This window comes from Ascaphus truei, chromosome 4 (genome assembly GCF_040206685.1).
Source record: "Ascaphus truei isolate aAscTru1 chromosome 4, aAscTru1.hap1, whole genome shotgun sequence".
NCBI classification, from domain to species: domain Eukaryota; kingdom Metazoa; phylum Chordata; class Amphibia; order Anura; family Ascaphidae; genus Ascaphus; species Ascaphus truei.
In genome coordinates, this window is record NC_134486.1 from 250,610,789 (window position 1) to 250,636,589 (window position 25,801).

The following is a 25,801-nucleotide window of genomic DNA, read 5'->3' on the forward strand; positions in this document are numbered from 1 at the left end:
GCCTCTGGCGTCATTGCCGACGGCGGGCCGTTTTAAACTGCTTACTCGTATCGGTTGAATTTGAACGAGTGTTCGGAGCGCGACGCCCCCTTTTGCAGTTCCTGGAGGCTCGACGCGGGGTATCTCCTGTGACCGGAGGCTCGGCGCGGGGGTATTTTCTGTGACCGGAGGCTCGGCGCAGGGGTATCTCCTGTGACCGGAGGCTCGGCGCAGGGGTATCTCCTGTGACCGGAGGCTCGGCGCGGGGGTATCTCCTGTGACCATTGGCTCGGTGCGGGGGTATCTCTTGTGACCGGAGGCTCGGTGCAGGGGTATTTTAGTTGCCACGGGGTGTGATCCTCAGGATGAAGCGCTCGGCTCCCCGCCGCGCCATCAAATCCATCGTCAAGAAGCACAAGACCGAACTGTGCACGGGAACCAACAGCGACCTGCTGGTGAGGAGCGGGGGCTGGAGGGTGTGTGCCTGTGACCCTGGGGGAATACGTGAGACCCTATAACTATCTCCATCAATTCCTTGAATACAATGACAGTGCCGTTAAAATGATCTCCAGATCTCCGGTGATATTTGCGTTAAACTCTCTTTATGGGGCGGTAAAGGCAGTGCTGTGTTTGAAAGTTGACTTTAAACATTGAATCTGTCTCATTTCTCTGAATCTCATTGATTTGGGGTTTTATGAACTTCATACAAAGTCTGAGTCCCACACCAAAAAAAAAAAAAAAACTATTAAATTGTCATTGTTGGTCTCCTTGACTGGAAATTTGCCATCTCTAGCAGTCATATTTGTAATTTTTGTTTTTAATTAAAATGACTATGTATTTTTTTGGTATCCCATCGCTTTACCTTATGTGCAAACAAAAAACATCCGAACCTCCAAACCACGAAGCGACACCTCAAATGTGTAGCCCTAGTGGCTCGGCCACTCTCATAAGGAGAAATGTCATTGTCCCGTCACCGCGTGCCCCCACACCGTGTCTATGTAACTGTAATTATGTATATAGGCTCAGTCCTTTGGCCACTCCACTTAGTGTCCCCAAAGAGTGTTCCCTAAGGCGGGATCAACGCCTGTTGACCGGTGTTGGTGCACTTTAGTAAATACCTTCCGGTCACTGGGGTGACCGGCAACAACTTCACAAAGGATCCGCCGATCCAGCGCAGTCTCTCACGAGCAGTGGATGATGCACAGCAGCCTGGGCACAAATGTCTGTCACCAACCGCAGCTCCGCGATACTGTGTCCCTATCTGTCTATGCAGTAAGGGGCAGGTGTCGCTACCAATATAGGGCGTCTCTACAGCACCACAAGCTATGGTGACTCAGGGAATACACTGGGGCCTGAGGGGAAATCTGTCTACACAGGTGGGTCACTGACCCCCTGCACACACATTACCTCTCCCCTCGCTCCTCTGGTGCCCTCTGGCTAGCGTGGTCTCTCCCCCACGCTTCCCTTTCCTGCCTCCCGCGAATCCGGCCCTCCTATTCGCTCCCTGGCGTCAGGTCACTTCGCTAAGGCTCCTGGAAGTTGTAGTTACTGGCTGAGCCTCTTCCTTATTGGCCAACCATTCGCGAGCTTGCACTGCGCATGTGTGACCTCTCGCCGCTCTGACAGTGCTCCTAACTATTACGCAACAACATGGCGGCACCCTATGCTGTCGGGCCGCCGCGGAACCTTCCAAACACTTCCTCTGGAGACCCGCTGCAGCGAAGAGAAGCAAACTAAGACATCCCTACATATGATTATAACCATGTATGGTCAGGACAGCATACGTTCATTCCCAACACCCACGAGATTTGCTATAACCCGTAATAAATGGGGGGGGGGGGATCCTCCGGCGTGTGGTTCCACTTGTGATTCCAGGACACATAAAGTGGAAAGAGGAAAAAGAAAAAAACCACAATCGGGGGTGGTTAAATACAAAAAAATATAGATTGGATTAATCTATATAGGAAATACACTTACATTAAGGCAGTGACTCTTCAATAGGGATGAGGGAAACTTCCTGATGGTACCTCAGTATTCAGGGGGGGGGGGGGGAAGGGAAAATATAGTGTATTACCATTTATTAACAAATTTTTTAAAAGAGATTGAAAACTCACAGACGGCCAACAGTATATGGCAATGAGAAGGAATGCATCCAGACTCCACAAGCCGTTCTCCAGACCCTCTAGATGTCGGTGTGGGTCTGCTTCGGCAGTCAAGGTGTTCAATCCGCAAAGATGTAACAGCAAGGGGGCTCTTCCGGTACTTGTGCACAGACCGGTTCCTCTCTTCACTGCCCTCTGTGCCGCAGCTCCCGCTCTCACTCCCGCGCATACGCGTCAGTCACAGTGCTGCCTCCAAGCCGAATGTAGCTAGACCTTCACAGTATGGTGGCCTGTAGTGTCCAAAGTTTGTCAGACACGTTTCACCCATAGCTTCCTCAGTGACAACAATCCAGTTGGGGTAACAACGATATATATATACTACACATTCCTAATTACATAATTGCTTAAAATTTCCATATTAAAATTCATTTTATGGATCCTCCTTTACCTTATTCTTTATCTATCACATTTTAACTACATACTAAATGGATACTCATGTAAATTTTTAAATCCTAAATTTAGTTATTCAGCTATGTCTGTCTGTATAGACACCATCCTTTTAGCATATTAAGATCACAAAATAATGTGTTGCAAAGAATTCACTTCAGATAAAGGCAGTTACTTCCATCTCTAGATTTAACCCCTTAGGTGCTAAAGTCTAAAGGATGAAAATCCAAAAGGATTCTCTTTTGGATATTTTTTGAATGAAATCCCCCTCCCCCCCTCCAATCTGCCTTAACTTGCTCAATGCCCCAAAATTTTAGACACGCTGGGTCCTTATTATGTTTCTCCTTATAGTGGTTTGATACACTGTGTCTCTAGACCATTGGTAATATTCCAAATATGTTCACCTATGCGTGTTTTTAATTTGCGGATTGTTGTATGTAACAGAAACAATGTTGGCTGGATAAACTTTCTAAGGGCTTTACAAAATGTCTCAATTGTAAAGCCTGTAAAAACAATACACAGCTGAACACGAGAACGGTCTCATTCAAATGTTCTGTTTCATCAATTGACTACCCTATAAAATCACATGTTACGTGCAACAGTAATGGGATAGTTTATGTACTGCAGTGCGGATGTAATCTCCAATATGTAGGGAGAATAATCCGCAAATTAAAACCACGCATAGGTGAACATATTCGGAATATTACCAATGGTCTAGAGACACATAGTGTATCAAACCACTATAAGGAGAAACATAAGGACCCAGCGTGTCTAACATTTTGGGGCATTGAGCAAGTTAAGGCAGATTGGAGGGGGGGTGATTTCATTCAAAAAATATCCAAAAGAGAATCCTTCTGGATTTTCATCCTTCAGACTTTAGCACCTAAGGGGTTAAATCTAGAGATGGAAGTAACTGCCTTTATCTGAAGTGAATTCCTTGCAACACAGTTTTTTATGATCTTAATATGCTAAAAGGAGGGTGTCTATTCCCCCCTGATACAGATATAGCTGAATATGTAAAATTTTAAATCCTAAATTGAGTATAACATTTTTTAATATGAATTCTATCCATTTAGTATGTAGTTAAAATGTGATAGATATCAAGAATAAGGTAAAGGAGGATCCATAAAATGAATTTTAATATGGAAATCTTAAGCAATTATGTAATTAGGAATGTGTAGTATATATATATATATATATATATATATCGTTGTTACCCCAACTGGATTATTGTCACTGAGAAAGCTAAGGGCGAAACGCGTCTGACAAATTTTGGACACTACAGGCCACCGTACTGTGAAGGTCTAGCTTCATTCGGCTTGGAGGCAGCACTGTGACTGACGCGTATGCGCGGGAGTGAGAGCGGGAGCTGCGGCACGGAGGACAGTGAAGGGAGGAACCGGTCTGTGCACAAGTACCGGAAGAGCCCCCTTGCTGGTACATCTTTGCGGATTGAACACCTTGACTGCCGAAGCAGACCCACACCGACATCTAGAGGGTCTGGAGAACGGCTTGTGGAGTCTGGATGCATTCCTTCTCATTGCCATATACTGTTGGCCGTCTGTGAGTTTTCAATCTCTTTTAAATTTTTTGTTAATAAATGGTAATACACTATATTTTCCCTTTTTTTTTTCCCCCCCTGAATACTGAGGTACCATCAGGAAGTTTCCCTCATCCCTATTGAAGAGTCACTGCCTTAATGTAAGTGTATTTCCTATATAGATTAATCCAATCTATATTTTTTGTATTTAACCACCCCTGATTGTGGTTTTTTTCTTTTTCCCTTTTCCATTTTATGTGTCCTGGAATCACAAGTTGAACCACGCGCCGGAGGATCCCCACCCCCCCATTTTTATAATTGATACCATATAGAGATTGGTGAATCACCTCTAAGAAACTCTGGCAGCAGGACTTCATTTTGTGTGGGACTGAATTTTACCTTGATAATGTCATACGGTTGGCGCTACTATAATTTTCTCTTTTTTAACCCGTAATGAATACAGTGACGGCCGGCGAGATGTTCATGAAGTTGCCCAGGGCGGCCGTCTCTTCTCAATGTGCAATGTCTGGTGGTTTTATCAAGGCAAATCTTTGTAAAAGCTGTCCATAATCTGGGACTTTTGTTTCCTGACGACAGAAGCCCAATGCTACATCCAACATGACAAAAATACACAATAAAATACTTATATATTCTCTTGAAAAGGGCTAATTTCGTTTAACCCTTTGGCCAAAGCATTGTAAGCTTGCGAACGACAAGGCAGTGTGTGTTTTGTTAAACTTTTGTTTCCTGAGAAGCTTAAAAATAAAAACCCCAAATCCTAGTTATCTAGGAAGGGAGAGTTGCGTATTCTAATGTGAATATCAACTGAGGTTACTGTGAGTGAACTAAAACTCTTCTTACTTTATTCACTGTAAGAACATTTCTCTAACGAATACTTGATAGTGAAGCGGTTGAGAAAAACAGTGTGTGTGTGTGATCATCTGGTATTATGACCGTTTGGCATTGTGTATCAAGATGCTGCTGCCACATATTAATGTCAATAAGAAGAGGAAAAGACCTAGATATATTTTCCTGATCACCCTGGCAGTGGGCACCATTGGGTTAATCCCTTCTCACTCTAGGTAGGACAGGAAGTAGACTTTTGCAGGTAGGCCATATAAGGCCCCTCCCTCTACCTGCACACCAGTCTTTTTCCTGTCCTCACAGCTAGGTGTAGGATTTGTTATTTTTTAACAGGGCTCACCTACTGCACCTTGTGCAGATAGCCAGGGTCTCACCCTCTCTGCCCTGAAGCTCCGCGGTGCGCCCTACGGGGGGCAAGACGGAGACCCCTTAGAGTCGGGGGTGCCCCTGTTGGGGGGGGGGGAAACAGCTGCAGCCGCGAGGGGAAGCTTAAGTGCAAAGCCCAGGACCGATCGTAGGCGCACAGCAGCTGCAGCTGGGAGCCATGGAGGCCCAGACTCACCGCATAAGCGCATGGACGCTGCGGTAAAGTACCCGGCAGCCCGCCACACGCGGAAGGGGGAGCAGCAATGGCTGCGAGCAGAGCAGGCTCTTTGAACCGCAACAGCGTAGCAACGCGGCGGTAACTACCCCAGTAATCCGCTGTGAACCGAGGAGGTTCAGAGGACCGCATGTGTATCTGTGATACTGCGGAGAAGGGTACAATGCACGCGGGGAGCGCGCGCGTCACGGCACGCCGGCAAATGCGTGCACAGACACGCGAGCCGTGCATGTGCACGAGCACTTAATGACGTCAGGGAAGCGACGGCCACACGGTGTGTGTGTGTGAAGCTGCAGCATGGAACGCTCAGCAGGGAGAAGCCAAGTGCTGGATATGGATGCAAAAATGGAAACACCCAAAACATCAGTTCCCAAGACTAGGTGAGTCCTTAGTTTAGTTCTACAGGGGAAAAGAGAGATGGTATATATACATTAGGGTGTATGTTTAGCATTTATTTTGTTTTTATAATTTAGTGCGTTGGTTAACCTCCCAGAAGCAGAATCTTCTAAAGGGACTGGGGAATCCCTGCAACATAAAAATAGAGGAAGCAGCAGAATGGTTGCTAAAAAAACGAAGTGGTGTTCAGCTTGTGAGAAACCAGCTCTTATAGGAAAGAAATTATGCAAAGATTGTATTAAAACAGCAGCAGGTGATACCAGTGAACAGATGAGCACTTTCCTTGTGTTGATGAAGGAGGCAGTTAAACAGAGTGTGGATGAAGCAGTCCAGCAAGCTGTTAACCCTACGCAAAAAAGATCTAGATCCCAAACCAGTCTGGATAGGGGGAAAGGTTTTTCGTCAGATGAGTCTGAGATTGATTGTTTTCAAGTATCCGAGGGAGAAATGGATTCATCAGAGCAAGAGGTTCAGGAGGAAGAATCTGAATTTGATGTAGAAGTAGTGGATTCACTTATTAAAGCCATGAGGCAGGCGTTGGAACTAGAAGACACTGATGAGTTAACCCATAAGAAAGATAAGCTTTTTGGGGCAAGACAAAGAAAGGGTAGAGTTTTTCCTATTCACCAAGTAATTAAAGATCTTATTCAGGTGGAATTGGCCCGACCAGATGCCAAAATATTTGCGCCTAAAAGATTGGGGAAGATGTATCCATTCCCACAAGAAGAGGTGAAAAATTGGGAGGTTAGCCCAAAGGTGGATACTGCTATTTCCAGAATAGTAAAAAAGACCACAATCCCCATAGAGGAAGCAGCGTCATTAAGGGACGCTATGGATAAAAGGATGGATTATGCATTAAAAAAAGCATATGTTACGGCAGGAACAGCCTACAAACCAGCCATAGCAACTACATCAACTGCTAGGGCTATGCGAGTGTGGATTGCCAACATTGAAGAGGCAATAGACAAAGGTGTAAAAAGAAGTGCTATTCTTAAGGCATTGTCAGAGGTGAAATGGGCAACTGATTACATAGCAGAAGCCTCATTGGATGCAGTAAAATTAGCGGCCAAGTCTATGGTACGAGCGGTATCAGCAAGAAGGGCTTTATGGCTCAGGCAGTGGATGGCTGACACAGCATCAAAGAACACCTTGTGTACATTACCATTTGAAGGTGAATTCCTATTCGGCAGCAAACTAGATGCAATAATAACAAAGGCATCAGGTGGAAAGAGCACTTTTCTACCGCAGGAATACAGAGCCAGGAGATTCAGTCTCCAACAGATGAATAGAAATCAATATAAAGAAGCAAAGGCATACAAGCCTGGTAGGGCTTTTCCAAGGCAAACGACATGGAGAGGTGGCCAGAACCAGCTTTTTCATGGCTCTAGAGGAAGAGGATCATTCGCAAAGAATAAATCCACATGAAGGTCAGAGGGCCCAGCAGTTGTCCGTAGGAGGACGGCTGAGAGTTTTCCACAACATGGGCCCAAACAATACAGGACGAGTGGGTGTTACAAACCATTCGTCAAGGATACAGTATGGAATTCAGGGAGATACCAAAAAGAAATATGGGCGTAATAACATGAATACAGTCCAAAGAAAAGAAAAGACAGATGAATACGGCTTTAAGGAAATTACTACAAGCAGAAGTAATAGAAAAGGTACCTCAAGAAGACAGAGGAAGCGGAATTTATTCCAGAATATTTTTAGTAAAGAAGCCTACAGGGGATTACAGAGCAATCCTAGACCTAAGAAGGGTAAATTCATTCTTGAAGATAAGAAAGTTCAAGATGGTGTCTTTAAATCTGATTATACAGGAGGTACAACCAGGAGACTGGATGGTGGCGATAGACTTAAAAGACGCTTATTTACATGTACCAATAGCAAAAGGCCATCCAAGATTCCTAAGTTTTGCAGTAAATCAGGAGCATTATCAGTACACAGCACTACCATTTGGTCTGGCAACTTCCCCAAGGTCGTTTACAAAGGTTCTAGCCCCTCTCGTGGCAGAAATGAGAAAAAGGGGGGTAGAGATATACCCTTACCTGGACGACATCTTGGTAAAATCAAAGGATCGGGAGAAACTCCGACAAGACCAGAAAATGGTAATAACCTTCCTAGAACATCACGGTTGGTTAATAAACAGAGACAAGAGCCATTTGGTACCCACTCAGCTCTTAAGATTTCTGGGGGTAGAATTCGATACAGAAAAAGGAGAAGTGAGATTGCCAGAGTCAAAGAGGCAAGACATAGCCATACGAACGAGGAGGCTCAGAGAAGCTACCAGGACTTCAGCAGAAGAATGCTTGAGACTCCTGGGGAAATTCGCTTCAACATTAAGCGTCACAAAGTGGGCAGCGTTACATATGAGACCTCTGCAAAACAGTTTTCTGCAACAATGGAACGGGAATCACAAAGACACAAGACAACAAATCTTGTTACACCCACAGACAAAACAAGAGTTAAAGTGGTGGGAAGATACCCGAAACCTGGAGAAAGGGAAAACGCTACAACCTGTACACTGGTTAAAAATTACAACAGATGCAAGCAAGACAGGTTGGGGGGCTCAGATGGGAGAAGAAGTGGTGCAAGGAACCTGGGGAAATCAGGTAAACCACCTACCATCAAATCTGCTGGAATTAAAAGCAGTACAAAAGGCCCTAGAAGTTTTCCAGGACAAAATAAGAGGTGGCTGTATAAAAATAGAATCAGACAACAGGTCTGTGGTCAAATATATAGCCAAACAAGGAGGAACCAGGAGCAGAGAGCTGATGAAGCTCACAGCAGAAATACTCGGTTGGGCAGAGTGCCACTTGTCGGATATTACAGCCATACATATCCCAGGACTGGAAAATGTCACAGCAGACTTTCTAAGTCGCAATATCATTCACCCAGGAGAATGGGCATTAAATCCAGGAGTATTTCAAGAACTGGTAGAGCGATGGGGTCAACCAGACATCGATCTTATGGCGACACACCAGAATCGCAAAGTAAGGAACTACTGTTCCAGACAGTTTCACCCAAGCGCACAAGCTACAGATGCTCTCAGTCTCAAAAGGGGATTTCAAATTGGGATACCTGTTCCCTCCAATTCCTCTGATTCCAAAAACAATCAGGAAAATCAGGGAAGACAGAGCAGAGGTGATATTCATAGCACCATACTGGCCAAGAAGGCTTTGGTTTACACACCTGGTAAATATGGCAGTGGATACACCATGGCACATACCAGATCGCAAAGGCCTGATGCAACAAGGGCCAATATGTCATCCGAATACCAAACAATGGGCTTTGACGGCATGGCGATTAAGCGGGAGACATTGAGACTGAAGGGTTGTTCAGATAAAACAATTCAAACCCTGTTACAAGCAAGGGAAAGTTCCACATCAAGAGTATACCATAGAATCTGGCTTTGCTTTTGTGATTGGTGTGAAAAAGAGAGAGAAAATGTCCTTTCACCAAGAATTGTATCTATAGTGGAGTTCCTGCATAAAGGATTTGAGAAAGGTCTCAGTCTCAGCTCATTGAAAGTACAAGTGTCTGCACTATCAGCTTTGTTGGAAAGAAATCTGGCAATGGAAAGATTGATAATCAGGTTCTTTCAAGCAGTTAAAAGGTTAAAACCTCAAATTAAGAACAGGGTACCTACATGGGACTTGTCTTTAGTCTTGTATGTATTAACAGCAGCTCCATTTGAACCGATACAGGAGATAGGCCTAAAATGGTTGTCAGGGAAAATGGCGTTTCTGATAGCAATCACATCGGCAAGGAGAGTGGGAGAACTACAGGCTCTATCTGCCAAGGAACCATTCCTAATCATACATAAAGACAAGGCAGCTCTTAGACCGGTACATCAATTCCTGCCAAAGGTGGTATCACAGTTCCACATGAATCAAGAGATTGTGATTCCGTCATTTTGTCCAGAACCAAAAAATAAGAAAGAAGAAAGGCTACACAAATTGGACGTGGTAAGATGTCTTAAAGTGTACCTAGAAAGGATGAGAGATATCAGAAAGTCAGACAAATTATTTGTCATTCCAGAGGGACCAAAGAAAGGACAAGCAGCATCAAAGACTACAATTGCACAGTGGATTGTGTCTTGTATCAAAAAAGCTTATGAAAGCAAAGGACAAGATAAACCTTTGAACGTGAAAGCCCATTCTACAAGGGCCATGGCTACTTCATGGGCATTCAAGGCCCAGGCTACACCAGGGCAAATATGCAAAGCAGCTGTCTGGTCCTCATTCAATACATTTTTGAAATACTACAGACTAGACGTACAATCATCAGCTGACGCAAGCTTTGGGCGTAGAGTCTTAGAAACTGTAGTGAAATAAAGTGTAAAGTGTATTAATAAAGGTTGAACTGATAAGACATTAAACTGGTGTTGTCTATTCTGATGTATCCCTCCCTAAAAAATTTGCACTGCTTGGGTATGTCCCAATGGTGCCCACTGCCAGGGTGATCAGGAAAGGAGAAAATTTAAACTTACCGTAATTTTCTTTTCCTGGAACCATGGCAGTGGGCACATAGGCATTAGACATACATAGGGAGGGTAACTATCAGTTATATATTTTCAGCTATGGAAGAATCGTAAGACTGGTGTGCAGGTAGAGGGAGGGGCCTTATATGGCCTACCTGCAAAAGTCTACTTCCTGTCCTACCTAGAGTGAGAAGGGATTAACCCAATGGTGCCCACTGCCATGGTTCCAGGAAAAGAAAATTACGGTAAGTTGTTTAAATTTTCTCCTTTTTCGTTCATATCACATTGTGGGTCATAGTTACTAAGCATTGTTGCACCATGAGACAACTGCTGGTGCTGGAAGACACACTACAACCTATTTACTTTAGTGGGCAATAAGGTGTCATTTTGAATAGCACTGTTTGATAAATATGGTCCTCCAGACTTGCGTGGTGGTTTATTTGGTGGCTATTTTTAACCTCTGTGTAATTGTGGCTGATGAAAAGATTAAAGCTGCAGTTCAGTCAATATCCTGCATGTGTGTTTTTTTTAATAAATCAGTTCTGTAGTAAGAAAAAATACTTTTAGCATTTTCTGTTTTAAAAAAAACAACTTTGAAAGACCAATTTTCTTGTATTCTATTTTAACAGCCATTTGCTAAGGCACTGCCCCTTCATGTCCTGTCACAAGCCCTGGCACACCCCTTTGTCAGCCCTGCCCTCCCTCTTGCACATGTCAGTGCAGGATTGCTCATGAATATTCATGAGCTTCCACTGAGTGACAGAAGAAGAGGAAAAACATATCCCATATCTAAAGGTGTTGCCAAATTTCGCCGATCAATACATGGAGAACGAATTGACTGGCAGCTATACAGTTCTTTAGGTAATTAGAGATTGCCCACATGAAACTATTGAATAAAAAAAATAAAGCTGCCGTTCAGTCTTTTTTTTTTTTTTTAAGACCCACTCTTATGTGGTATTTCTTATTGTGATGTTTTTATTTATTTTCCCTTAGGTGCACCTGAGCTGTCTGCTGTTTCTTCACAAGCTGGCAGAAGAGGCTCGGACAAAAGCTTTTGAGGATAAAAGCTCCACAATAAAACCTGTGTATGTCAGAGCTGTGGCAAAGGTACCAAGAACAAGATTATTTTGAATTCATCAGACTCCTTTCACAAAGACGTTACTACTTAAAGGAACAGTTCCACATAGGAACAACTGTAATTAATGACCGGGATATGGTTAGTAGGTGACCAATTTTTGGTTAAAAAAAAGAAGTATTTATATATTGTTTAACATTTTTTTTTCGCATTGGTCAGCTGCCTTTAGTGGAAAATAAATGTTTTGTTTTCCACGTACAATTATAGCTTCTGACCCACGAACTGCTTGGCATTAAAAGGTTACAGTTCTCCCTGCACAATTATTCTTTGCTATTTTTAGTTTTTTTTAAACGCCATAAATGGAAACCTTGTAGTGGGGACAGATGAAAAAGGGAGGGGGTAAAAAAAATGTATCCTCTTCTTGAATTTGATGGCCTTTCATGTTTATTATTATTATTACTGTACTTTACACTTCTACCAACCTTCCGATAATTTTTTTTTTTTACCCCCTCACTTTTTCATCTGTCCCCACTACAAGGTTTCCATTTATGGCGTTAAAAAAAAAGAAGCAAATTTTTGATAGTGAAAGGGTTAATAAGAAATAGGAGGAGAAATGGGTGTTGAGGTAAGGAGCGGAGGAGTTAAGGAGAGTGGTAAGAATGGGGGAGGGGGGGGAAAGACTTGGAGTCCCAGGGGAGAGGTGGGTAAGTGTGATGGGGGTTGAGTCCCAAGGAGGAAGGAGGGTGGTGACGGGGTTAAGAGAGCTATTGAGAAAAGGAGTTGTGACCTTTCTCTCATGAAGCTGCCCGACGCGCCCCTCCCTTTCTGCTATGAGGAGCCGAACGGGAGTAGCGTGTGATAGCAGCGTGTCTGAGTGTGGCAGCTCCGTGAGAGACTCCACACTCGGCAACTTCAAAGCTGCTCCTCTCACCCCCACAGACTGTATTGTAATACTGCAATAATAACTTGTTTCCATAAAGGCATACCATCAGTTGTTATCGTGGTATTATTACTATGAAACCGTAATATTGCCTAACCCTAGTCCGGAGTAAAGAACAGGCATAGAATTCAGCTTATTGCTGCCTGGTGGGTGGTACACGGGAAAATAAACAGCAGGAGTTGCCATGTCACCCTCCTTTGCAGACCCATTTACCAGAATACCTTCCTACTGTCTCTGTACATTCTTCCTACTTGCCACTTGGATTGTAAGCTGTTTGGGACAGGGACTCCTTTTCCTAATGTTCCTTTTATGTCTGAAGTGCATCTTCCCATCTAATATTAGTTCATTTGTATTACTGTTGTGAAGCACAACGTACCAACACTGCTGCAGGCCTTGGCTCTTTCCCAACATAAAGAAGAAGAAAAAAGGTTGGCATTAATGTGGTGTTTTAAGGGCACATCACTTTCACCTCCTTTTCAACACAGGTATGTTTTTTGAGGAAACCGTTCTTCCACCGGCCTCCCCAGAATCCTTGCATGAGCAATTGGTTCCTCTGTTGCTCAAGCGCAGCAATCAAAACTGATAGAAACCCCTGATTATTATAATTATTGTTTATTTGTAAAGTGCCAATATATTCTGCAGCGTGGTACAATGGATATGTAGATTACATGAACAGTTGCATACATAAATACGGAACAATTAGTGGCAGTAGGGTTACCCAATCAGAAGTTGCAATTTCATGTCACCACTTTCTATTGACCGCCGGAGAGAGGCTGACCCTGGTTGCCGTATTGTTTTGCTGGATGAGAATTCTTGGAAGGCAATTTAAAATTTGAATATCTCTGAAAACAGAGTATACCTATTTCTTGAATTGCCGTAGTTCAGCTCTGAAGAGACCTATGCGCCAGGATTCATCAAGCTGCGATGTGTTGTATTGCACCCCAAACAGGCGTTAATTGGCATAGACTTGAAGTTCATTGGAGCTCATCTGCCCCATTAGTTTCAAATGAGCTAAAAGAAAAGCGCAGAACTGAATGATGCTTTAAATGCCAGTAGACAAATACCTGAAGTGGATAATGACGTTTCTGTTCCTTAATACCCTTTACTTAGGGTCTGTGTAGGCTGTTTTTGTGTAAAGGCTGGAAATAGTTACATAGTAGATGAGGTTGAAGAAAGACCTGCGTCCATCAAGTTCAACCTATGCTAAAGTTAGATGACAGTTTATCCTATATCCGTACTTGCAGCATATTGATCCAGAGGAAGGCAAACTAAAAATAAACAGTGAAATATTATCCAATGATGTCTCATATGGGGAAAAATAAATTCTTTCCTGACTTGAAGAATTGGCAATCGGATTACTCCCTGGATCAACCTATTTCCCATGCTTACTTATACCCTGTATACATTTTCCTTTCTTTAAAATTTTTTTTTTTTTTAAAAAGTTGGATTTTTATTTTTTAAACATATCTGTTGTATCTGCCATCACATGGGTAATGAGTTCTACATTTTGACTGCCCTTGCTGTAAAGAACCCTTTCCTTTGTTACTGGTGACATCTCCTTTCCTCCAACCTTAAGGGATGCTCCAGAGTCCTTTGTACTGCCCTTGAGTTGAATAGTTCTTTTGAAAGCACCTTGTATTGTCCCCGAATATATTTTTATATAGTTATCGTATCCCCTCTTAGACGTCTCTTTTCTAATGTATATCTAATTTAGCTAGCCTCTCCTCCATAAATTAGATTAGCCATCCCCTTTTATTAATTTGGTGGTTCTTCTCTGCACTCCCTCTAATTCCATAATGTCTTTTCTAAGGAGTGCTGCCCAATATTTTACTCAATATTCAAGGTGTGGCCTTACTAATGCTTTGTAAAGGGGCGTAATTATGTTTACTTCCCTTCCATCCATTGCCCGTTTAATGCAAGATAAGATCTTGTTTGCCTTTGCAGCTACTGCATGACATTGGGGACTATTCCTAAGCCTGCTGTCTACAAGCACTCCTACATCCTACCTCATCAAGGATTCCCCTAATTTATCCCCATTTAATTTGTAAGTCGCCTGTTTATTCTTGTTTCCCAAATGCATAACCTTACATTTACCTGTATTAAACCTCATCTGCCATTTACCTGCCCAAGTTTCCAGTCTATCCAAGTTCTTCTGGAGAGAAATGACATCCTTGTCTGATTCTTCTACCTTACTCAATTTAGTGTCATCAGCAATGATGGAGACTTTGGCATAGAGAGCAATCTCAAGGCCATTAATAAACAAGTTAAAAAGCAGGGTTCCCAGTACCGATCCCTGAGGTACTCCACTCACGACTTTAGCCCAACCTGAAAAAGTTCCATTTAGGACAACCCTCTGTTGTCTGTCCTTTAACCAGTTTTCAATCCAGTTGCGTGTATTTTTTAGTCCAATTTTCTTTATTTTGTACACTAACCTCTTATGTAGAACCATATCAAAAGCCCCTGCAAAATCTAAGTAGACCACATCAACTGCATTACCCTGGTCTAAATTCCTACTCACCTCCTCAAAGAAACAAATAAGATTAGTTTGGCAAGATCTATCCTTCATAAATTCATGCTGACTATTACTAATTTTTGTTTTCCATTTAGGTATTCCTGAATATTATCCCGTATTAAATCTTCAAGTAGCTTCCCCACTATTGAAGTCAGGCTTACAGGTCTGTAATTCCCCCGGTTGTGATCTAGCTCCCTTTTTTTAAATATAGGCACATCTTCCTCAATAATCAATTGTTCATTAATAGAGGTTGTGGCTTCCTCCTACGGCACTACTATTGAAATTGATTCTGCCCATCTCGCACTGAAAGAGTCCTATATTTTCTGATTTTTTTTGTTATTGAGGTGCTTATGGTTGATCTTACTTTCTATTGCCATTCTATTTTCATTGTCCATTTTTGCCATTTTTGTTACATTCCTTATAATTCTGATACGAAGCCTCCATCCCTTCTGATGTCAAGAATCTAAACGCCTGCCTCTTCTTTTCCATTTTCTCCTCTACCTGTTTATTTAGCCACATTGGTTTTGACATTTCTTTTATACTTCTTACCCAAGGGTTTCTTGATAATTTATTTCAAATGGGACCATGTTATGATCACTGTTACCCAAATGGTCCAGGACTTGAATATTTGTTATTACTTCTAAATTGTTTGATATTGCCAAATCCAGTATTGCCCATCTCCTGGTTGGCTCAACAATTTGGCTCATGTAATTGTCTTTAAGCACCCCCAAAAACCTGTTCCCTTTCGTTGTACTGCTAATCTGATTGCCCCAGTCTATCTGGATAATGAAAGTCACCCATTATGCAAACATGAACTAGTTTTGATACCTTCTCCATTTGCAAAAGTATTTTAGCTTCCTCAATCTCTCAGATATTTTGTGGTTTATAGCATATCTCTACAAACATTTTCTTTATACTTTTACCACTGCTAATTTCTATCCACAATGTCTACATTTTCATCATTCCCTTCATGAACATCTTCCCTTTATAATGTTTTAGATCCGGTTAATATATAAGCATACTCCACCCCCTCTACTATTTGCTCGATCCTTCCGAAAAAGGGACTAACCCTCTAAATTAACTGCCCAGTCATGAATTGCATCCCACCATGTTTCAGTAATGCCTGTTGTGATGGTAGGGGGTTGCCAGCCTGCATTAATACAGGTCAATCCCAGCTGGCTGCCTCTAGAAACTATGTCGATGGCTGAAGTGTTAGCTCTTGGGTCTACTTGTGCGCCCTAATGTATTCTCCTGAATTTCTGTTCCCATTTTACGGTCCCCTGCAGGAATGTAAGCTAGGGATGCCAGGTATAGTTAGGATCCCTGTTAAGAAATGGCTGCAAGACAGGGACTTTGGGAGCAACTAGAGTTAAAAAGTACAAAAAGAGGGAAGAGTTAGGGAGTGATCAACTTAAACCATACTAATTGAAATATATTAATTGATAAATCAAATCGATAATTATAAGATGGGTGCAAACTGAACTGAAAAGTGAATCAGAAAAATGAAGGGTACAAAGTGATTGCACCCCAAAGAAAATTCACTTAAATGCACACCACTAATTAAAATATAAACATACATTTTAATTAGTGGTGTGCATTTAAGTGAATTTTCTTTGGGGTACAATCACTTTGTACCCTTCATTTTTCTAGAGTTAAAAAGTGTATTAAATGTTGCTGATTGGAGTAGCCAGCAGTATTGTTATGTTACCCACAAATACAGGCAGTCCTCGTTTTACAACGCTTCGCTTTACAACGAATGGCTTATCCAACGCTATGCAATGCATACCTATATTCATTTTTACAACGCCAAAATGGCTTATCCAACGCTCTTACGACGCTTTGCAACGTTGTGTATGTGTGTATATATATACGCATTCACATAAACAACGTTGCAAAGCGTCCTAAGAGCGTATATATATAATATTATAATATATTATACTATATAATATATTATTTATTATGTTATATTATATATATTGTATTGTATGTCTTTATTTATATAGCGCCATTAATGTACATAGCGCTTCACAGCAGTAATACATGTGGTAATCCAATAAATAACAGATAATATAAATAACAGATCATGGGAATAAGTGCTTTAGACATTAAGGAAGAGGAGTCCCTGCTCCAAGGAGCTTACAGTCTAATTGGTAGTTAGGGAGAACGTACAGAGACAGTAGGAGGGAGTTCTGGTAAGTGCATCTGCAGGGGGCCAAGCTTTATGTGCCATGTGTTCAGAATAGCCACAGTGCTATAATACAGTATATACACTATAATTTATGTGTGTGCTGCATATCTTATTGCCTGCATAAAATATTTGGTGTATTTTAGTGTTAAAAATGCCTTCAGGAACGGAACCTTTCATTTAAACAGTGTTCCTATGAGAAAACGTGTTTCGCTTTACAAATTTTCGCTTTACAACGCCATTTTGAGTAACGCATTGTGTCGGATAACCGAGGACTACTTGTAGTGTATGATTTGTGGGTACCAGTCTGTAGATAAAGACGGGGAGGGTTATAGAAGTCCCATGTAAAGTATAGCAAAAAAAAAAAAAAACTGACCTGTTTGTGGGCTTTACCTGTTCCCCTTGTCCTAGAGACATGAAACTTCGGAAGTGTAAGTTTTAGGTGGGATATTTGGGTCGAAATGTATTCATTTTGTCTGCAGGAGTTCGGGGCACAAAGTTACGGGAGGTCTAGTAATTCTCCCCGACGTGCAGGCATGATTTGCGGGTACGCGAGGTGAATTACACCGGGGCTCTCCAGTGTTCCCCAGAATCCTGGTTTTCGAGCCCAGGTATCCCAGACCCATTTCCCTCACAGGTATAAGGTCCCCAAAGGTCTATACTTTATTAAACTATGTTTTAACAAAACAAGTAGGGAAGCACAGAATCAGTATAAATAGCAGCAGATAAATAGACACGTGCTTTTGATGGAAAACAAATTACAAGGTGATGAAACGGGAGTGCTGGATACAATAATATTAGAATGCTAATACTCACACGGCGATAATGGTTTCTTTTCGTTTTTCTTATCCTGGTTTTCTTTCCAATAAACTGTAGAAGGCTTTAGCGTTGCCTGGTGTCAGACCTCACTCACGTGTGTTCCCAAATGCCCGAAAAGAAACATGAGGAGATTTGTATTTTTAAAGCATATATTTATTAAACACAATGTATTAAAAGAACTCACATATAGTTCTTTAACCGACGGCACCAGCACTCCGCCGGTACACTGCGCTACCCCTTTGCTCCAGCCACCGCGTCCAGTGTTCACTGCTGGAACGCAGCTCTGCCTTTTGAGGTAAGGTGGTCGTCAAGGATCAAAGATTGCACATACGACGGAGCAACGCGTTTCGCTGACATCTCAGCTTCCTCAGGCTCGATATTCCTGAGCACCGGATCCTCAGAGGATTAAACACCTCCTTGCTAATTGAGTCAATCATTATAGTAATCAGTCCTGATAATACTGAGGTTCTTTTTCCTCACGCTCATAATTAGTCTCGTCACTGTACATACTGGATCATAGTGTCAGACATTTTATGTTACTCTGTGCCTTGCCTAAATGCTAAATGTTCTGTATCCATATTTAATAATCTCACTAATGTAAAAGGACAGTTTTACGTCAACTTAATAAAAGGCCTTAATAGACAAAATAATAAGATTTATATATTATATACAATGATAAAAACTTAATTATAAAAATACAATGTAGAAATTAAGCATTTAGAGCAATAAGTTGATCATTTATATTTAAACATCCAGTATCTAAGAAAGCTATAGGCATGCAAAGGCTGCTTTGCCTTATGATTTGGCATATTTGATGATTTCAGCAATATTTGGCTAGATATAATTTTTTGCTGATCAAAATGATATCAAGAGAATATATGGGTTTTTAAACTGAGTGGTTAAAACTAGCACACTTCCCGGTTATGAGCAGAGGTCATTATTTGTCTCCCATACTCTGGTTCCGTTTAGTTCTATGTATTTGGTTGGTGGTTCACATCAACACCCACCAATTAAGTGTGAATTATTACTGTTATTAGCGTGTAGCTAGGAAGTCTACTTGCTATTTGTAATTCATTACTATATATGTTTTTAACTACTTCACTTTTATTTGCTACTAGATGTATTTCTACATTGTATTTTTATAACAATGATTTTTTTATCATTGTATATTATATATTCTTATTATTTTATCTAAGGCTTTTTATTAAGTTGAAGTAAAACTATGCCTTTTTACATTAGTGAGCAGATTTATTAAATATGGATACAGAACATTTAGTGTTTAGGCAAGGCACAGTGTAACATAAGCTATCTGACACTATGATCCAGTATGTACGGTGACAAGACTGTAATTATGAGCGTGGGGGAAAAGAACCTCAGTATTATCAGGACTGATTACCATAATTGACTCAATTAGCAAGGATGTATTTAAACCTCTGAGGATTCGGCGCACAGGAATATCGAGCCTGAGGAAGCTATAAAGTGTCAGCGACAACATGTTGCTCTGTCGTATGTGCAATCTTGATCCTTGACGACCACCAAACCTCCACGGCAGAGCTTAGTTCCAGCAGTGGAAACAGTGACGCAGTGGCTGTAGCAAAGAGGTACAGGCATACCCCACATTAACGTACGCAATGGGACCGGAGCATGTATGTAAAGCGAAAATGTACTTAAAGTGAAGCACTACCTTTTCCCCACTTATCGATGCATGTACTGTACTGCAATCATCATATACGTGCATAACTGATGTAAATAAGGCATTTGTAACAGGCTCTATAGTCTCCCCGCTTGCGCAAGGCTTCGGTACAGTTAGGGAGCCGGTATTGCTGTTCAGGACGTGCTGACAGGCGCATGCGTGAGCTGCCGTTTGCGTATTGGGCGATATGTACTTACTCGCGAGTGTACTTAAAGTGAGTGTCCTTAAACCGGGGTATGACTGTATTGCAGTGTACCGGAGGAGTGCTGGTGCCGTCGGTTAAAGATCTAAATGTGAGTTTTTTTTAATTCATTGTGTTTAATTTATGCTTTTAAAATACAATCTCCTCGTTGTTCCTGTCGGGCATTTAGGAGCACACATGAGTGAGGTCTGACACCAGACAACATTAAAGCCTTCTACAGTTTATTGGAAAGAACACCGTGATAAGAAAAACGAAAATAAACCATTATCCACCTGTGTACTCACACATGGCCGTGTGAGTATTAGTTTTCTAATATTATTGTATCCAGCACTGCTGTTGCATCACCTTGTAATTTGTTTTTCATTAAAAGCACAATGTGTCCATTTATCTGCTGTTATTTATACTGATTCTGTGTTCCTCTACTACTTGTGTAAAAAAAAAAAAAAAAAGAGATCCTATTGGGTTTAGTTGCAAGAACCGGACACCCCAAAAGTGTCTCCATTCTCTGGGGTACGCTTATGGGACTTCTGTAAGGGTAGTATTAACCATTAAAATACCTTTACGTAAATCATCCATTAGAGTTGGCGCCCTAGTTCTTATCACCAACCTTAAAGTATGTTTAATACTGTATGTATAAATGTCTATGCAGTCAGCCTGGGCATTTACATAGGTGCCAGGATGTCTGCATAGACATTGAAGTTCAAAGAAGGTCCAGATAGGGGGCCCTTTTGTAACTACCAGACCTGATGGAGCCTGCCCAGCGGGTGGGATATGAATTATCTAGGGGAAGTTGCTGCTTGTGGGCGCTTTTCCCATTAGCAAATTCATATTTCCCGCCCACCCGGTTTTTTTTTTTTCAAGCCAGTTTGGCACGCCTTCTCCTCTGACATCGCAGCCAGTTGAGCCCCGCTCCGATTGGCTGGTGGGAAAAGTTCACACGCTCTGATTGGCCATTAGTCTCTGTTCCATGTTAGGCATATGACACCGAAGTCTATGTAAGGGGCTGCTCCAATCAGAGCTTGCTCTCTCTGTCTTCCAGACTTAGGCTGCGCTTATAGTGCTGGCAACAGCGACGCGACATCAAAACAAATGAATTGCTGCCATTGTGTGCACTTATAGTAAGCGCGGTGCGACGGCTTGGTCACAATCGGAAGTCATCTCAATTTGATTTTTTTTCCAGCAATATAAGCGTAGCCTTACAGGTAACATTGGGACTGGGTCCAGTGACGCGCTGGCAGGTTTCCCCAGGTTTTTTGCTCGCAATAGCAAAGCACTAGGCATTGAGGTGCCAGGGAAGCCGAGGACCAGTTCTGAGGAATAATGTTACTTGTTCCAGGTTTATTCCAGTGATGTGGAGCGGACAGGGTAAGCCTTTGCTGATGCAGGCGCTCTGCACCTAGTTTAGGCTAGTTTCAATCCCAGTAAGTGTGTATTCTGTCTGTATTTTGTATTTCATTGTGTGTACGCGGGTTTACCCAAATAAACCTAATTTTATTCCAGCATCTTGTTTTGCCTAGTGAATAATCCTAGAAAAATATAAATGTGTTAAGTCATGGTCTCCCGTGGCATCTATAATATCATACTGCTCCCTTGCAGCTATTAATTGAAGCTCCGCCATTTTGTGTCGGGTTTATTGCATTAGCAAGCATGCATTTAAGTTTTTTTCCTTCTGTACTATAATCTTATCTGCTCCTGCCTTTGTGCTAATTGGGTTTAATCGTTAGAAGTTTTCTAGTATTACCTGTATTTACTATGGGTGTCTCGCTGCTTGCTAAACTTGCACTTGCCCCATTCTACCTCCATGACCCCTTGCTATTTCCCCATGCCCATCTATTCTATTTAGTTTATTACCTGTTTCTTGTCTCTTCCCCCCCTCCCTCCATCCTAGTTTAAAATCTCCTCCAACCTTTTTTAACATTCTGCCCCCCAGCATAAAGATTGCACCTCTCAGAAAAGGATTCCCAGTGCTCTAAAAGCCCCAAACCCTCCTTCCTACACCACTTTCCTAGCCATGCATTAACCTCACTAATCTCCGACTTTCTCCCTGGGGTAGCACATGGGCCCTGGTAGTATTTCAGAAAATACTACTGTGGAGGTCCTTGTGTTAAGCTTTTGGCCTAGATTCCTGAAATCATTCTTTAGGACCCTCCATCTTTCTCTAACCTTGTCATTGGTGCCAACGGGTACCAAGACCGCCGGGTCAGTACCAGCCCCTCCCAACAATCTGTCTTCCCGTTCTGCAATGTGCCAAACCTGAGCACCCGGGAGACAACAAACTGTTCTGTTCATGTGGTCAGGGCAACAGATTGCCCTATTGCCACAATCTTTCTTGGTCTCTGGGTATCCAGAGTTCCCTCTCTGCTGGAGGAACTATTCCCCTGGCTGCTAGTGGAATCAGTCTTCCCCCAGCCTTGCCATTTCTGCCCTGACACTCCCACTTCACTCAGAATGGCAAATCTATTGGGATGGGTCATTTCAGAGCTGGCCTGCCTCTTTCTCTTCCCCTTGCTTCCCCTTCTGTTACCCAGCTACCTACCTGCTCCTCACTCACAGTGCCACCATTTGTACCACTAGTCCCAGCCTGGGCCTGCTCAGTGAGCACTAAACTCCTTTCAAGATTGTCAATGTCCCTCAATATTGCAAGTTTCTTCTAAAGATCAGCCATCTCTCACTCTAAAGAGACCACCTGCTCACACTTCTCACAGCGGTATGCGCCTTGGAATAGCTGCTCAAAGTGCACATACATATGGCAACATGTGCATTGATTGTATAAGCCTTGTTGAGCAAACATTGAAAATTAATTAATAGTGTCAAATGTTATCCCAGAATATGTACATTCTTCTTCTATTTATTTTTTGTACATGTTTTCTGAGTGACTTTATAATATGCTTAGATGAGTGTATTGCTATTTTAGCCAACTTATTTGTTTTGCAGGTGGTTCTAAAGCAGTGCAGAGGCTAACAAAGAAGACAGGTCGAAGAAAACCAAATGCTCACAGCCAATGTTTTGATGTATGAATGAACTACAATATTTCATTTGATAATCTTAAACACACAAACATAACCTTAATGACAGTCGTGTAACTTAACGTGTAGCCATCTAGTGATTTTACCTATATTACAAATAAGTTTATTATGAAAAGAAACCTCTGGGACTAATTGCCGGTTGCCATTTTTTTTTTTTAAATAATGAATGCAGGAGTGTTCATGTAATTCTTCTTACATTTCACATATCTATATCCCAAGTTTAGCACACCAGAAATGTTCCCCTTTGCTCAGGATTTTAGCGCTATTAAAATAAATAGGGTTTACAAATACTTGCATTTGCCTGATTTAGAGGTATGGTTAGTGTTCCCTGGCAGTCATTTCCCCTCCCTGGTCCCTGGCGGGCATTGACCCCTCACCAGAACACCCCCCCCCAACCCCTGTCCCCCAGCATGAGCCCCAGACTCTTGCTCGAAGCAGTGAGGAGGGGCCCAAGGGGTGAAGAGGAAGTGCTGAGTGAGGAGGGCAACCGATCAACACCTCTTCTCCCCCCCCCCCCCCCCTCCTGTTCCCTGGCGCTCATTGACCCCCGCCACCCCCATGGCGCTTGAGTTAGGAGGACATTACCTCTTGCTCGGAGCAGTGAGGAGGGGGTGAGGAGAAGCACTGAGTGAGGAGGAGAGCCGGCGGATGAAGTTTCCCTTTTTTGACGTCACCGCAAACCCTGCCCCACCGCCAGTGGGAGTGGGCTACAGCGAGAGGTGTGGGCAGCCTCCAACTAATCAGAAAATGAACAAACGCACAAACCCACAGACAAACATCCTGACAGACAAACATATTATATTATATATATTCATAATCTCAGTTCTGTACTATGAGAAAATACTTGTAGCATTTTTTTTTAAATGACTCCTTTACATTATTAATGTATTTTAATGTAACAAACATTTTTTGTTTCTATAGCAACCATTTGCAAAGTCAAATACTGAGTCAATACTCCTTTGCAGTCATTTCGTGAGCCCCCAAGCTGAATGTTCGCCGATTTTGATCTGATTTTTTGAGTCTTGAAAATTGGATTTCCAAAACAAACTGTTTGTAAACATTGACAAGACTGTAACAATGGTATTTGGGACCAAGGTTACATTTCTAAAGCATCCAATGGATGGGCTTCAGATCAGAATCAACTCATACCATCCTTGCCCCTGTTACTAGTTTGACATATTTTGGCATATGGTTTCACTCCCATTTAACATTTGGGTTGTACATTGATACCCTGCCATTCAAAACCTATGCCAAACTAGATGTACTTTATAGGAACAAATCCTCCCCAAGTCTGCTGGTCAGAAAGTGCATTGCCCAGCAGATGCTATTGCCAATTATAGACTATGGGTATATAGAATATGGAACGGCACACAAACTTAATACCCTCTACAATTCAATATGCAACTTTGTCTTCCAATGCAACGACAACACACATCACTGTGAAATGCTCAAAGAACTAGATTGGTCATCACTTGAGTCTAGGCGCAAAGTTCATCTTTCTTGCCTTCAAATACTTTCTGGGCAAGCTACCAGCCTATTTGAACATGCTCCTCATCCCTACCACATGCAGCACTTATCTGAGATCTGACTCCAAATGACTGTTTGTGGTCCCAAGGTTCAACGAAGTATCGGGACGCTCCTCTTTCTCTTACCGTGCATCTCATAACTGGAACAATCTACCAGAGACTCAGTCGCCACCAGTCTAAATTCTTTCAAAACTAAAGCGCTCACATTTTTAATCTGGTCTGTAACTGTTACATACACCTATAACATATGTATGCAATGTCTTGTATATTATGTATAACCCTGTTCACTTAATGTAACTATGTATTTGTCATCATAACTTTCTGCCCAGGATATACTTGAAATGAGAGGTAACTCAATGTATTACTTCCTGGTAAAACATTTAATAAATAATTTTCACTGTGTGGATTATATATATATATATATCTCGCTCTCCCCTCCAACAAATACCTGCTGTGGATAATGACTTTTCTGTTCCTTAATACCCTTTACTGAGGGTCTGTGTAGGCTGTTTTTGTGTGAAGGCTGGAAATAGTTACATAGCAGATGAGGTTGAAGAAAGACCTGCGTCCATCAAGTTTGACCTATGCTAAAGTTAGACGACAGTTTATCCAATATCCATACTTACAGCATATTGATCCAGAGGAAGGTAAACAAAAAATCAGTGAAATGTTATCCAATGATATCTCGTAAAGGGAAAAACATATCTATTGTATCTGCCATCATAGTCTCCATGGGTAATGAGTTCCCTATTTTAACTGCCCTTACTGTAGAGAACAATTTCATTTTGTTGCTGGTGAAATCTCCTTTCCTGCAACTTTCAGGGATGACCCCGTGCCCTTTGTACTGCCCTTGAGATGAGTAGTTATTTTGAAAGCTCCTTGTATTGCCCTGAATACATTTGTATATAGTTATCATATTTCCTCTTAGATGTCTCTTTTCTAAAGTAAATCTAATTTTCTAAATCCTCCATAAGTTAGATTGTCCACCCCCTTTATTAATTTGGTGGCTCTTCTCTGCACTCTCTAATTCCATAATGTCTTTTCTAAGGAGTGGTGCCCAAAATTGTACTCCATATTCAAGGTTTGGTCTTTCTAATGCTTTATAAAGGGGCATTGCCCGTTTGACCTATCTTTCCTAAATTCATTCTGACTATTACTAATTTTGTTTTCCATGAGGTATTCCTGAATATTATCCCGTATTAAATCTTCAAGTAGCTTCCCCACTATTGCAGTCAGCCTTACAGGTCTGTAATTCCCCGGTTGTGATCTTGCTCCCTTTTTAAATATAGGCACCACAGCTGCTTTATGCCAATCTTGAGGTACAGAGCCTGTAGCAATGGAGTACCTAAAATATTAAATGTAATGGTTTGACTATTACTGAACTTAACTCCTTTAAGAACTCTTGGTTTATGCC

At 41.9% G+C, this 25,801-nt stretch overlaps 1 protein-coding gene across 2 annotated transcripts; it reads left to right on the plus strand.

The window, feature by feature from the left end:
* Positions 1-23,151, plus strand: CENPW (centromere protein W). Of its 2 annotated transcripts, none has more exons than XR_012801089.1 (3): positions 1-434; positions 11,403-11,625; positions 22,770-23,151. XR_012801089.1 is itself a non-coding variant. In XM_075597262.1 (3 exons), the coding sequence occupies exons 1-3, from the start codon at positions 345-347 to the stop codon at positions 22,794-22,796; spliced, it is 231 nt and encodes a 76-aa protein (XP_075453377.1). In that variant the 5' UTR covers positions 14-344; the 3' UTR covers positions 22,797-23,151. The 2 variants fall into 2 exon arrangements, 1 of the variants encoding a protein (XP_075453377.1); XM_075597262.1 differs by having other exon boundaries at positions 14-434; positions 11,403-11,516.
* Positions 23,152-25,801: the final 2,650 nt, after the last annotated feature.